The sequence below is a fragment of the Netta rufina genome (genome assembly GCF_964035555.1).
Source record: "Netta rufina genome assembly, chromosome: 7".
NCBI lineage: Eukaryota > Metazoa > Chordata > Aves > Anseriformes > Anatidae > Netta > Netta rufina.
Window position 1 is genome coordinate 37,087,373 of NC_140130.1, and position 14,716 is coordinate 37,102,088.

At 50.8% G+C, this 14,716-nt stretch overlaps 1 protein-coding gene across 3 annotated transcripts in view; it reads right to left on the minus strand.

Moving 5' to 3' along the window:
• Positions 1–202: 202 nt before the first annotated feature.
• The window catches only part of STK32C (serine/threonine kinase 32C), a 79,919-nt gene continuing 65,405 nt past the window's right edge, over positions 203–14,716 (minus strand). For 2 of the 3 annotated variants that reach the window (XM_084290619.1, XM_084290618.1), the window contains exons 4-12: positions 12,160–12,333; positions 11,646–11,683; positions 9,283–9,372; positions 8,739–8,842; positions 8,523–8,639; positions 6,751–6,876; positions 6,459–6,590; positions 4,937–5,004; positions 3,432–4,366 (exon numbers count right to left, since the gene is read on the minus strand). In XM_084290619.1, coding sequence (XP_084146745.1) covers positions 4,228–4,366; positions 4,937–5,004; positions 6,459–6,590; positions 6,751–6,876; positions 8,523–8,639; positions 8,739–8,842; positions 9,283–9,372; positions 11,646–11,683; positions 12,160–12,333 — 988 coding nt within the window. In that variant the 3' untranslated portion in view covers positions 3,432–4,227. Of the gene's footprint in view, positions 1,861–3,431; positions 4,367–4,936; positions 5,005–6,458; positions 6,591–6,750; positions 6,877–8,522; positions 8,640–8,738; positions 8,843–9,282; positions 9,373–11,645; positions 11,684–12,159; positions 12,334–14,716 lie in introns of those variants that run through there. The other variant, XR_014618634.1, reaches the window with a different exon arrangement.

Consider the following 14,716-nt stretch of genomic DNA (forward strand, 5'->3'; position numbering starts at 1 on the left):
AAACAGCTCCGGTCTGCGATGCGTAAACAGGAGAGATAATTATAGCATGCACTTTTTACAAGTTTTAATGTTGTTTTCCTACAGAGCGATAACCTAGAAATGACTGCAAAAACTTGGCAATGTTAAAAACACACATTTATTACTCCACATATGCAATGGCTTCTTGCAGTATTTGCAAAAACACAAATTTGTTGTCGTAACTGAAATCTTCAGTGACATGGTAGTATTGTCATGCAATAAAAGTACAGAAATGTATGAACTGAAAATACAGAGATATGCTTTACATATCCAATTTACAAGGAAATAATTAAAAACTATACCCTACCAAGGCAGCAGGATTTCGGCACTGTCCGATGTCAGGTTCATATTATTGGTGTTTTTGCTATTATTACTCCTACTCTCTTTTTGGCAAGGTATAGAGCAATAATAAAGAACTGGCAACAAAAGAAACATCCGGACCTGATCTGGCATTTGTTTTCTATGCAAAATTCCCAGTGAAGTCTGTGTAATTCAATGGAAACACTTAAAAATATGCAACTTTGCAGAACTTCAAAATACAACAGAGATAAGAAACTCTTATGGCAAGGAATTCAAGGAGAATAATTTATAGGTGATGCAGACTTTCCACAGCAGATAATGGCACACCCTGTATAAATCTGTCATACAAAAAATACATGTATTTAAATATCTATATACAGAAAATTATTGTATTCTGGTTCTAGTGGAGATGTAAACCAGAGCTGGATCAACTGCCAGGCTCTGCGTTACGGGTTTGGTAGCGGTAGTGCTTCACGACTTCACCATGAGTTTTGCTTACACCCGGAGCTGAATCAGGCTCTGAAGCAACAGAGGGAGAACAGAAGGACAGAAAGGGCTCAGAGGACTTCAAAGCAACACGGTTTTCCTAGGAACCAGCCCTTCCACAGGGCGTATGTCCCACAGCCTCAGTGCCTGCGCTGCTGCCCTGGCACAAGCACCCCGCACGGCCGCGGGCACCACGCTCTGCTCCAGGGCATGCGCTGGGCACGGGGCCGCAGGGAGCCGGGCACACAGGGGACAGCAGCACGGGGACAGCAGCACGGGGACAGCTGCAGTGCAGCGATGTGAACCCATCCCAGCCCACGTGCCACAGACAGCAGTGAGAGAGCAGCCCCGACACCCCAAAGTGACAAACAACGCCCGGCCCCACGGCCCCATGTCAGGAACCGAGGTGACAACATACAGACACAAAACAGTGACAGGGAGCAGGGCACAGCAGGGGTGACACATTAAAACCCATCCTGGGCTTTTTTGACAGTGAAGCAAACAGGTACCCATTTATCACTTTGTACAACTGCTCATTTCTTTCAATTTCATCTCTGGGGTCTCTGCGTAAGCAGGCATCAATAAAGCCCGTTCCCCAGGTGGGCAGTAGTGAAGTGCGTGTCCATGCGTTACTGGCAATGAGTTCCCAAACTATATCGTACTCACGGTGTCTCGACTACACGGCACAGTGATCCTGAAAGTCTACGCTGTGTCACCTGTCCCCAGGGAGTAAGATTTAGAAGTTTCTGATGTGAGGCAGAAACGAGAGTTCCCAAACGCGTTCCCCTACGTGTCTGCTGGATTTCAGCAGCGCTTTCTGGGCAGCCAGGATCTGCCCCCGGGTCAGCCACGACGTGGTGTCTCCCCAGAAGCTTTGCGGGTCACTGCTTGGCGCTGCTGAGGGCATTTCCACCACTTACACAGGACGTGCAGTGCTGCAAAGAGAACATGAACGACCAGGACAGGTTCTGGAGTGAGGCGCTCTGGGCTCTGGGAAGCGAGCCAGCTCGTGTCTGCACGCAGCAGCGGGATGTTACGGGCCATTTGTAACATGTCCTAAAGAAAGCGATGAAGATCTCTGATGAGACACGTCCTACAGGACTGCAGACATCTCCTCTGGCCTGAGAGCTGGCAGCTGAACAGGATGGACCTGTACCTCCCACACAGGGTGCATTTTGGTCCCCAAATAAAAGTCACACTTCTCCTTGTTCTCAGAGTCTCTAACGTTTGTCATTATTTACAGAAAGAAGCAAAACAGTAAAATGGAGCTTAATGAAAAGAACCATTCATACCGGTGAAGTAAATCACCTGTAATTCATACTTCCTGAATAAAAACATCTCGTGACCCTCATCCTGCTCCTTTCACACCCACCTGGCTCCCGGCAGGCCACGAGGCAGGTTTCCAGCCCCTCGCAGCAGCAGGGTTATGAGACTGTTCCTACCAGAAGCCAAGCAGAGCCCGGCTCGATGTGGTTATGTGACTCAAGGCTGAAGTGCTGCTCCTGTGACCGTGCTGCTCCTGCAGCTGGTGCCAAACAGCCACAGCCGTGCTGCTGGCTCTGCGGGGAGGCTGGGGGGGAAACACAACGCATGCAGACGGTACAGGGCCGAGGAGCAAGCCGGCAGAGCCCGCAGTACCTCCAAACGGACAGGACTCGTTCCGACGCGCCGCAGAGCCCAGCTCCGTGAGCTGCACGTGCCCCCAGCACCGCGCTGATGCCCCCCAGGCACAGAGCCACAACGATCTCTTGCAGGGAAGCAGGGCTGCCATGGGACCCATTTATCCCCGTGGCTCCCTCAGTGCCTGCCGCCAGCCCCCAGCCCTGCGCACGGGACCGCACCGCTCCGTGGAGCCGCGGGGTGTACTGCGGAGACGCTCATCGGGTGCACCGCCTGCCTGGCGCTGTCCTGAACACCCCTGTGCCACTGGTATAAAAGCTCTGGCTTCCCCCAGCCCCCCACAAAAGTTGTGCCTGCACACCTGAACACGTCTGTTTAAGGACTTTTGAAAGTTTGGTTCTGCACAAGCACAGTCACTCACTGATTTCCACATAAAACTGTGGAAAATAAATGCTTTGTGTCTTTTTTTTCATATAAAAGAGTTTTAAACTGGTTAAGCCATTCTATTTCATCCACTGAACACAAAATTTGTTCTAAAAGAGTCTGCATCTGTTAAAAACGTTTTCTATCCCATTTTGTGTTAAAAATATGCACGAGGGATGCAAACCCAGCGACCTCCTGAACGGCTGGCAGCAAACAGATCATGATAGCTGTAAAGTGAATGCAGTTCTCAGGAAACCTTTGCATATCACAGCAGCTTTGTGTTGCAGCAGACCCAATGGCTCGTTTTTAGCAATAGTAACCGAAAGCCACTGTACAGCAGATTAAGCAACTAATATAGCGAAGGCTCCTGAAAAAAGAAGAAAGGTAACAGCTGGAACAAGTCAGAGATCTCCTCCTGTCTTACTAAGAAGGCAAAACAGGTACTGGTAAATTATACACAGCAGTTTTACTTTACACTGAAAATAAAGTAAAGCGAAGGGTGAAATCAGGTACTCCCCTCTTTTTGTGACGGAGCAGCACTGTAAGGCCACCCACTTGGCTTCCACTAAAATCTGCATCTGTGATGAAACAAACCCTCCGAACCTGGACAAACAGAACCAGAACGATCTGATCCGTTTGCACAGCTCCTTGCAACTCACAATAGCTATGTGAAGAAAGCAAATATTTTAAATACATTTTACATATCAATTATGTGTTTAATCATTACCAAGCCCCAGGAGAATCCATGGAGTGCACAAAAAACATTTATTTGCCGGGAGTCGGGAAAAAGACTCTGGCAGGTGATGAAGGGACAAGGGTGTGCCCGGGCCATCCCCTCCCGGTGCCACAGGACCGTCCCTGCTCCACGGGACCAGCACTGCCCCTGGCTCTCAGCAAGCTGCTGCCACCCTCTGGGACCAGCGAGGCGCTGGGGCTGCTTCGACTCCCAGCGGGAGCGCCCGTCCCCACGCAGCCCTCACTACTGGGAGTGCCAGAGCACGGCGTGAGCCCCGGTCAGCCTGCCTCCTGCTCCACACCTCTGTGCCCCTTTGCTGTAGGTGTAACTCCGCGTGTCGGCATCTTAGTGTGTTAAAAGCATGTCCAGATCAGCAACCTGACGTTAGAAAAGAACAAATAAAGAAATCGGTCTACTTCCTCCGACTCGTTGCATAGCAAGGACCCTTACCCACGACGGGCACCCCAGCGTGCAGACCGGCGTCCGCCGAAGTCCCGAGTTCAGTTCTGTGAGAACTGTCTGTGTTGCTACAGCGCTGCGAGACGAGCTGCCGCGTGCCTCCGGCTGTCTCGGAGCGCAGCCGGTGTTAACTCAGCGCAACCTGAGAACGGGGGACGGGGAGGGGGCGGCCGGCGGCCCCCAGCCTAGCTGCTGCCCGCCGAGGAGCACACGGAGCTGCACATGTTCAGGTTGGAGGTCTCAGACTCGGCCTCCGTCTCGGCTTCATCGGTGGTTTCGGGGGGGGACGCGGACTCGCTCGTCTGCTCTTGGCTCTTCTTTAGCCTGTGCGGGGCAGAGGGACCAGGGGTCACACAGGGCAAAAGCAGAACGGGTGGTGTGGAACGTGTCTGCAGCAGCAGCACCGCTCCTCGTGAGGTGCCCACAGCCTGAAGCAGCCTTCAGCTTTCCAAAGCGCTGCCTGCCCCACCTCGGCCACAAGTCGCAGCAGCTGCTTTAACACCAGCACTTCTACTGCCCACTTGTGACATGCAGGGAAAATTGTCCCATACTCCTTGCTTTTGTTGTTCCCAACAACATCCTCTAAAAGTAAGATGGACAAGGGGACAGTATGGGTGAACTGCAGGTGTGTCATGTGCATACTAGACCCCAGAAGCTTCTCTGTAGTGTATTTTCTTTGCTGGCAGTGGTTAATACCCACTGATTTGTCCCCCTTTCTGGGAACAACTGTTTTTTACAAGGATGCACCACCTGAGCTCCTGGGCTGACATCTGTCACGCAGAGCCAAGACCTCAGTGAGATGCTCCTGACCTTCAGGCTCTGGCACTCTGAATTTCTGAGATAAGACAAGAAGGAAAGTATTTCTTCTTTCCAAAAAATGCCCCCCACACTTACTTCTCTCTGTTAAAGATGACAAAGTCTTGCTGGATAGCTTCAAGGCATTCTTGGAGATAGTCATTTTCCTGTTGAAGAAAAAAACCACACAGGCGTAAGAAGGCCCATCTGCATCTCTCTGCTTCCTACAGCAGCACAGCACAGAGCAGCCACCAGGAACTTCAGCCTCGTCAGCTGATGGAAATAGCACAAGCGATCGCTTTTGTGGCTCTCGCTGGGGGCTTGTTTCAGGGGTGCACACAGCAGGGAGCTGACAGTGCCCACATGGCAGGAGGAAGGTGTGGATGTGCAGACGGCTCATGTCCCATGTCTGCCATCGTCCGACCCCCTGCACCCGTCTGTCCCTGTGCAGAGACCTCCCCTGAGCTCACACACTGCCACCGCGGGGCCAGCTCCCAGCCTGTGCTGCTGCACGTGCTGAGGGGCTTGGCAGACAGCTCGCCCCCAGCTCTGCCGCCAACAAACCCTCCCAGAGGTACTCTCAGGTCTGCTTATTCTGTTCTTTTCCTCCCCAGCTTCCCGATTTATCCTTCGGCCTCTTACAGTAAGTCTCATTGATCGCAGCATTAACTCCCGTCGAAGAAGGAAGGGATCTATTGCAGTTAATGGGCGCAGACAATGAGACAGGCAAAATCCTGACCGGCGCTTCCTGCTGCTGCTCAGATAACGGGTACCGGTGTCCTTGCAGGAAGGGACGGCTTCTGTTTCCTCATGTTGGAATTTGCTCAGCTAAGAGAGGAGCTGCAGCACCAAAGTGGCGGTGATGGGATCACGCACCCTGCCACCCCCTGCACCCCGGCCCCCACAAAGCACTCCGTGCCCCAGGACCTGCCCTGGTGCGCAGTGTGGTGGTTTTATTCCGAGGATGTGTCTGATCTGCAAAACCCAGATTCTTGTATTTATCTCCCTACTGACATAAAAGCACCCTAACGCCCACAGTGAACAAGGGAAACAAATGTGTCTGATCTCCAGCTGCATTTCCTGGCTGATGAACTCCCCAGAAAGCGCTCGTGGCACGCTCCCCCACACCCACGTGCCGGCCTCTCCTGCACAGGAGCCCAGCAGGGCTGCGGGGGCTGACACAGGCGTACAGCCCACGTGGCGTAACGAAGAGTCGGGCCTATTATCCAAAAAATGGAACCGACACCCTGGCTGTTTCTGTGTGGCCATCATCCAGTGCTCAGACAAACCACTACGACCTAACCCCGTCCGCAGCGTTTGGAGACGTGGGACAGTGCCCTTCAGAGAGGCTGTGACCATACAGACTTTGTTTTTAGTTTTGCTCTGGACCAGCATGCCCAGACCTCTCATTTCATTTACCAAGCCACGGATTATTGTAAAAGGGTTTTATCAAACTTATGTAAGAGGAACATTTGGTTGTCATGAAGACTCCATTTGGCAAATGTTTTTATCAAAACAAATCTGCACGGGAAGGCAGTGCCGCAGTAACTACTGGTGCACACCCCCACAGTTGGTATCTCAGCCTTTTTCCCTGCTGGCTGTTACCGCAGAGATCACTTACGGACTGGGAGCTGTCTTTGCTGTTGTCCCTCGACTTGTTCTTTGCAAGCCTCTTCTTCTTCTTGTGCAGGGGCCTCGACTCCAGGATCATCTCCTCCAGCTCGAAGGTGGGGTCGCAGTGCAGGCGGCCCTTCTGCGGGGCACAGGGACAGCACAGGCGTGGGTTAGCCGTGGGGTGGGCTCCCTCCCCCTCAGCAAACGTGCTCAGGAACTACTGCTGAGCACAGCCCTTCACCTCAGGGTGCAAACTGGCCCTGGCTGGGCGAGGGAAGCCGCCCGCTGCTCGTACTCACGTTCGGGACGAAGCCCGGCTCCACGCGCTTCTCGCCCACGTCGCTCCAGACCACGGCTGACAAGTAGGCTGACGTCTGAATGTCGGCGAGGCAGGAGAAGCGGTGCTCGGGGTTCACCGTCAGCAGCTGCCATGACAAAAGCGTTCCCATGAGGAACGAGAAACAGAAACAAGAGGAACAAGACCCCCCCCCTGCTTCCCGAATGCACTCGAGTAACTCGGCAATGCTGCAAAGTTTGTTTTGGGAAATATGCAACACCCTGTATAAAAAACCAAACACAAAACTCAGAAAGCTGTTCTATGGAGTGTGAAACCAGGCGGTCACAAGTTCGTTACGGTGACAGCTCGGAGCAGCCCTGCTTTGCCTCCCCCCGTGGGTGCCCACGATGCGGGACCCCCCTGCCACCGCTCCCCCAGGGCTGGAGCAGGCAGCCCCTGAGGTGCTCGGCCTCCCCAGGGGCCCTTCCTCAGCTTCAAACAGCACACGCCCTATTTTCACACCTCCTCTGTGTACCAGGGGATGTTATTCTGTTTATTGCACACTCAGACTACTGAGTATATATGCAAAAAAAATAATCAGATAGGAATGGCAGCTCGCGTGCTGCTCCACCAAGGAGCCGATGTGAAGGCAGACTGGAATTTTCGGAGACCTCCGCATGGTACCGTGCTGCGTGCTCAACAGATCCGTGGTATCTGGCATGGCACTTGGGTAAGGCTCCCGGATAACTCAGTGCTTTGTCTCCAGCACCGAAAGCCTTGGCCACAGCCTGGCCACGCCACCACCCTGGGGCCTATCCCGGTGATTTCCCCAGGGCACACAGAACTCGAGCCCCAGCCTCCAGCCCTCCCAGCTCAGCTCTGGCATCCACAACCTGAGCGCAGTCCTGCTGCCCGGGGAGCCTGGACATGATGTCCCTGCACACAGTGACATTCACCCCCACCACATGGCACTCCCATGGTGTGCAGGGCAGCAGTGCCAGGGGACAGAGCGGGGTGTGGGGACAGGAGCATCCCGCGGGGAGGCCACAGCCAGCGACTGAGCTCTGTGCCGCTCCTAAAAGCCGGCACCTCGTGCAGCCCAGCAGATGGCAATGTGAACTTGCTGCAACACTCCACCCAGTGGTAACTAACTCTGCTTCTCCTTAAAACAAAATCTAGTCATGTAAAATTGTCCACCCGACATTACCTTATATTGGAGTCCGTATTTGCTGTCAGCGCTGTGCACACCTTTCCTACAGCATACTCATCAGCTGCTTTCTGAGCTCTCAAGCAAACAGCCCCCCAAATCAGCAACTTTCTAGCTGCAGCAATAAAATGCCAGCAGCTGTTTCACAGATGTACAGAAACCCTCTCGGACAGGTTCACCACTAACTGCCCCTGAGCCGGACTCTTCAGCCGTGCAGAGCCGAAGAGGGAGCAGCTAGCGCAGCAGGCTCAGCACAGACTCCTCCATCTCACTCTGCTGTCCCAGCCATGATCGCCACCTTTCCAAGTCAGAAGGCCACATCTGTGCTTGGATGCTGGGAGAACACAATCCTCTCCTAGCTAAGAACTGGACTGTTACAACAAGATCAGCCTCTTTTCTCCACTTGCTGTGAAGCAATGCATCTTACTACAGAGGTCAGTGAAAGAATAAAACACAAGATTAATCTATGCTTAAGCCTGGGCAAAGTCATATAAAATTAGTCCCATTTCAATTTTACATTAACACGCTGAAAGATCTCATGTTAGTCCTGCCGTGCAGAGTTCAAAGCACACCCGAGGGCACCTCACCTTCCTCAGCAGCGCAACCATCTCCTTTGACCATGTGGATGAGTACTGAACACTGACAGTGCTGAACAGCTGGACCAAGGACTCCACTGGGTTGTTGGAGTGGATGTCATACGGCCTCTGGGGGAAACACAGAAAGGTGAGAAGAAAGTCACTTTTCTCTCTGCAGCTCGCTAAGGACGCGTGTTCTTAGAGCTCAGGCAGTCCGAAGCACCCTACCCAGCCCCGAAGGAGTTCGTAAGCCATAATTCCCAAGGACCACCAATCCACTTCGAAGGAGTAACCCGTCCCGCCGTTCAGGAAGGAATGGAAAATCTCCGGAGCTGAACGGGAAGAGCACAACCACAACAGTTTATTCACTGACTTCAGTCAGCTTCTGTTTCCATCGCCTACTTCATGCACGCAGGTAGACGCGGTGACTGCTTTCACGTGTGAATGCCACCGGGGGGGCTGTCAGGACAAGCTAGGAGGCAGCACGCCCGGCCACAGAGGGTGCTAGGAGCTCTGCTCCCTCTGAGCAAGCAGCAAGGCCGGCGGCAGGGCAGGACAGCAGGGCAGGATGGTGGGGCAGGACAGCGGGACAGGAGAGCAGGGCAGGCTGGCACAGCAGCACCAGCAGGGCTCTGCTGAATGACTTGGGTGCATGCATTAATGGGCTAAGCTAACTCTGTGCCTTTGCAACAGGCAGGAGCTATGAGACGGCATGCAGTGAGCATTCTCCCAAGGTAAAACCCAGACGTAACGAGCAGCTATTAGTTCTTACCCATGTACGGCTTTGTTCCAGCTAACGCAGTTGCTCTCTCGCCATCCCTAATTATTGTTGCAATATTAAAATCTGTTAAATGTGCATGACCTTAAATAAAGACACAGTTTAAGAAGGAATTACTCTCGGCACAGAACAATCACAATGCAGAGTACAATTTTTCATAAGCTTCAGTCTCCGCGAGCACAGCCCAGGGACAGGCAGGTTGCTCTACAGACCCCACCAAATGGCCACGACAGACCCCGGAGCCTTCTCAGGATCCCGTGCTTGCCAGACATTTAGATGGTAGCTAGCTTTGCTTCTTGGTTTTGAATTGCACATGGAGCTTCACATTTTGAACAGAAGCAATTTCCAATATCCAGCTTATTCCACCCTACTTGGCTACTCTACATCTTTGTTCACATTACCCCCACTGCGAGCCAGTGACTACTCAGATCCCCGTGGTACCAGCCAGCTCTCAGAGCTCTGCTACGTCCCACGGGGACCCAGAAAATCCCCAGGCATCCTTTAGGAATACAACATCCATTCGCCTCTCCTCAAACATTGCTGGCCCCTGCACTGGGCACTGCCACGACCAACTAAAATTCAAGGCTGAACATGAAAAAGAAAAGGATTTTTGTTTGTTTGTTTGTTTGTTTTTACAGGATTCTGAGTTTCAAACCTGGGATGACAAGTCCAGTTTTAAATGCCAAAATTCTTTACCTTTGGAAAAGTCAGGTTCAGCTTGTGGCCAGCATGAACAAACAGGAGGAATGTGACAAAACCAGGGGAATGCATAAAGGAGCAAGAAAAGCATTGTAACGGTTTAAGCTTACGGAGCTCAAACATTACTAGCTAAGCCTACCCCAGGAACTAGTGAGCTACACAGCTCCAGCACATCATCACGTTGATATATCCAGAATCTACAGTCAGTAACAAAGACAGTAGAAAAACACTATACTAAAATAATGCCTCGGTCAAGTTGATTAAAAATAACCTGTAACTGGTTTTTGATGAAATTTACTGAACCACGACTACCACCAAAGTCCTGGAGCTGAGACAGTACAACTGTAGACCAGAGCAAATTCGGGCATGTCAGTCTAAGCAAAATTGTAACACTTTGCAAACCCTAAGATTGTACAAGGAAATCATATTTCAAACAGCACTGCAGTACTTTCACTCTGTTTCTATATTCTCCATCATCAGGACTGGGAGTTAGTTAAAATCTGGAGAAAAAAATAGCATGAATGATTTGAACAGGCTGGAAAACACCTCTCTTAGGTCTGCTGCCAGCCAGCTGGGCCAGATCGGGTAAACACCGGGGTATTTACTGGCACAGATCAGGCATCTGCAAGGCTTTAAGAAATCTTGCCATGAACTGAGTGTCCCTACAACACTGCTGTACAAAGTGCTGCGTACCTCACGCACAGACTCAACAGGAGCTGGGATAACGAGCACAAGCTGAAGCAGCAGAGGTTTAGGTGTGACATCAGGAGAGGTGCTCAGAACACAACAGTTCAGCGCAGTCGAGCCCCAGGCAGGCTGCTCGGGGAAGCTGGGGTCTCCAGGACTGGGGCAGAAGCCCCAGGACTGGCGAAGAAGAAAAACACCTTTCCTGAGGCTTTCTGCTATCTACCAGGCAGCTGTGAAAATGGTCTGTAAATCCCAAACAAGTTTCTGCTGTTATTTCTTCCTCGTATCTCTGTTTTCCCAACATCCTTGAGCTTTATACCCTGAGCTATCGTCTAATGAACTTCCATGCAAGTGTAAGTTTTGGTTCTGACAAGCCTTTATGCTAAAACTCAGGTGCTTTGGAGCCTTCTGCCCTGAGAAATTGTGTCCTCATTTTGTAAGGTTTATTGCTGGAATAGAGATGACTATAAGGGAGCTGTCCAATTAGACCACTGAGAGCCTACTAATTGCTTAATAATAATGATATCAATAGATGGTCTCAGGAAGGTTTCCAAGCTTGCTCCTGGCTCAGCCCAGATCTCTCTCTACAGGAAGACATCAAAACTCTTTTTTCCTGCCTAGTAAAAGTTTATGAGCAGATCACTCACTTAGAACTCAAAAAAGACAGTTCTTGTGCTCTGTGCCCCTTCACAGTGCATTTCTTGCATGGATAACCTGTGCAGTGTGAGAGGCGCTGGCTTGGTGCTGGCGAGAAAGAGGGCAGAGGCAGGGGGTCAGTGAGAAGGGCTCCTCACGATGGAGCTTTCCTCGCATGGCAATGCACATGTATGTCCAACCAAGCACCAATCAAATGTAAGGAGTGGTGCCTTTTCCACAGTTTTTGCAAATAAAAAGATGCACAGAATTCAAGACTGAAAAGAATCGGTCCCTTGAATGAAAGAGGTGGACAAAGCAAGACAGAGAGATCCTACCTTGCTCATCCAGGAGAATGTTGTCTGGTTTTACATCTCTGGAAAAAGAAGCAAGGTTACAGCAAGATGAAATCTCAGTCAGATGAGGGATGCGATTCTACAACAACAACAAAATCTGCAACTTTTTTATCTACCAAAAATTAGAAAGATATAACCCAAAAATACTCAAATAAGGAGCAAGTCTCTTTAAGATGGATTAGAAATACGTTTCCCCAGGGGAAAACAAAACAAGTGGGACCACCTGACTGATTCAGGCAGCATTTCCATGAAATTAATAACACAAGGCTCTGCCTGTGAAGCCCTCGATCACAGCTCTTTTGGCTGCCCCATGGAGAAGCAAGGAGCGGGCAGGGCCAGCAGCCCCCCACCGCCCTGCCCGCAGCACCAAGCCCACCCACATCCCAGCACGGGCACCCCTGGTGCCACAGGGCCACCGTGGGCTGTCACACCACAGGGCACCTCGCTTATGGAAATGCCCTCGTTTCCAGCAGCACGGGGCAGCAGGGGGTGTTACCTGTGAATAATGTGCTGACTGCGTAGGTAGTCTAGCGCCAGAGCCATCTCGCAGATGTACAGCCTGACTGTCTCTTCGGTAAACTGCACGTTTTGCTGCAGATGATAGCGTAGGTCACCCCCGAGGAGCAAGTCCACCACCATGAACATGTCCTCCTCGTCCTGGAAGGAGTACCTGCGGGGAGCAGGGCGGTGAGCGAGCCCGCCGGCTCCTGCGGCATCTCACAGGAGTCACAAAATGAAGTTGTTTTTTTTTTTTCCTCTCTTAATTATACAGCACCTGTGAAAAACTGCAAACATCCCCGCAACGAGCATATGTTGGCCTCGGTGTTTACACTTTTTTAATTAGGCAAGCACAATTCAAGATGCTGCCTTGCTTTTTAGCCTTTTGCTGTGCTAGGCAGCGCCTCCCATGACAGGAGAACCCTCCCCACTCACCCAGTACCACTGCCATCGCCACAGGAGGCCGCACACAACTACAGACCCCGAAACTCCCCGGGGAGAGGCTTAGGACACCTCAGGGAACTGCAAAGCCAACTGAGGTGTCTCAGCTCCCAGCTCAGCACCCTGCTCCCCTCACACCCCGCAGGCCTGGCGCTAAGCGTGCCCCCCCTGCCCGCCACCCCCTGCTCTACCAGCAGGCCGCCCCGATTTGCAGTTGGGAAAAACATGATAAAACTGTACTGAAAATATCCCCGTGTATCCTGAAAGTGAATTAGAAAACACAAGTGCTAATTTAACCACAAAAAAAAACACAGAAAAAAAGACCTATATTTACGGTATAGTAAAACGCCTCTCTGTATTTGCGGTGGATCCCGAAGGAGACTGACAGCAGTGAGGATACACTACAAAATAACGTTCAATTGTTATATTTGGCAACAGCATTTCTATGGAGGGAGCCTGTGGGGTTGTGTAATACTTGTGAATCACACACTTCTCATCCTGAATGTATGCTCATTCTCAATGTATGAGCTGAGAGGGGAAAAGCTGCAATGAGCACATTTCCTCAAGAACTTCATTACCTGTTGGGAAAAAAAATGTTTGCAACTGTTACAACTCTGAAAACATAAATACTAACTTCTTTGGCGACTGTGGAGTAACTGGCCAGCAGAAGGCAGGCGAAGCACTACCAGCTCTGCACAGGGCTGGCGGCCCCAGCCTGCCAACACGCCCCGAGGCACCAGGAGCCTCGCGGTCTGAAGGAAAACGTGTGCTGCAGATGCATTTTTTGCATAGCGCCTTGTTTTCACCTACCCATGATTTTCCAGGTAAGCACGGCCTCTCTTTTCTATTTGCAATTTGCTCCACTTAGCGTTAGGGAAGGTGCAGCTCCAGGAATTTGTAGGTAATCTCCAAAACTGCTGGGCTGAAACACTGCCCAAAAGACCTGATGATGCTCTCTGAGCCACGAGCGCAGAGGCCTGCCCTTATAAAGACCCATGCTAGAGCTGAAAGGGTGTATCACAACCCAGGCAATGGATGTGCAAAGCACCAAGGAAATCAGTGCTAGGCAAAACATGGTTACCCTGGTCACACGCACAACAGAGATAGGGGAGTGTGCTCCTCTCTCCCTCTCGGTCTGTCATCCTCCTCCCAAAGGGGTGCGAACCTTCTCCACCATCTCTCAGAAATGCCATTCTTCCTGCAGGATGGGTGTTCAGGCTGTGAACTCCAGATTTCTGTAGCCCACAGTGTGTCCCTGTCTGCCCTCCCCCTGGCTCCCCCCAGCAGCGCCCACGCCTGCTCACACAGGACCGGGCATGCACATGGTGGTTGGAAGACATCACACAACTTTTTTTCAGAAACAGATCACTAAAAATAGTTACATTTCAAATTGCTCACTACTAATTAGATTAGATTAGATTACGTTAGATTAGATTACATCAAATTAGATTATGTTAGATTACATTAGTGCATGTGCACTGGCAAAAAGGGTACTCATTACCTGGCAGTGTGTTAGGGTCTAACTTAAAAATAACTACCCTTGAATCAGGCTGACATCTAACAACTAATTTTAGTCTGTAATGCTTTTGAAAAACAACTTGTCTAGATAATTACTGTAAAAAGTGGTAGGCAGGACAACTCCTTGGCTTCCCTACAACCACAGTAATCCTCCTGCCCCACAAACAGCACTCCAGTTTACAGAGCAGCCTTGGCGATGACTGCACAGATGCAGACACAGGCAGGGCAGCTTTTAGCTACCTGCTTGTCTGATAAGTCTCTTGACTTAACTCAGTAAAACTGTACTGAACACACTGGCTATAGCTAAGAGCAGTTCTGCTTATTTAAACTATTAGCACATCTCTGTGAGACAGAGTCCTTTACTGGGACCAAACATTTGCTGTGTAAAACACGACTTTGTACATTTTCATATTAATAAAAGTAATAAATAAACATCTCTAAAAATGCTAGCTTCTTTGAATTTTCAAGCTGCTTTTTGGAAAAAAAGAAAAAAAAGGCCTCCCCAGAGAATACAATTCACCACAAACTGACTGTAAGAGTATTCAGTATCTCCAAGCACAAGGGATGGACTGCTTCTTCAGCTGCAGTCATTAAAG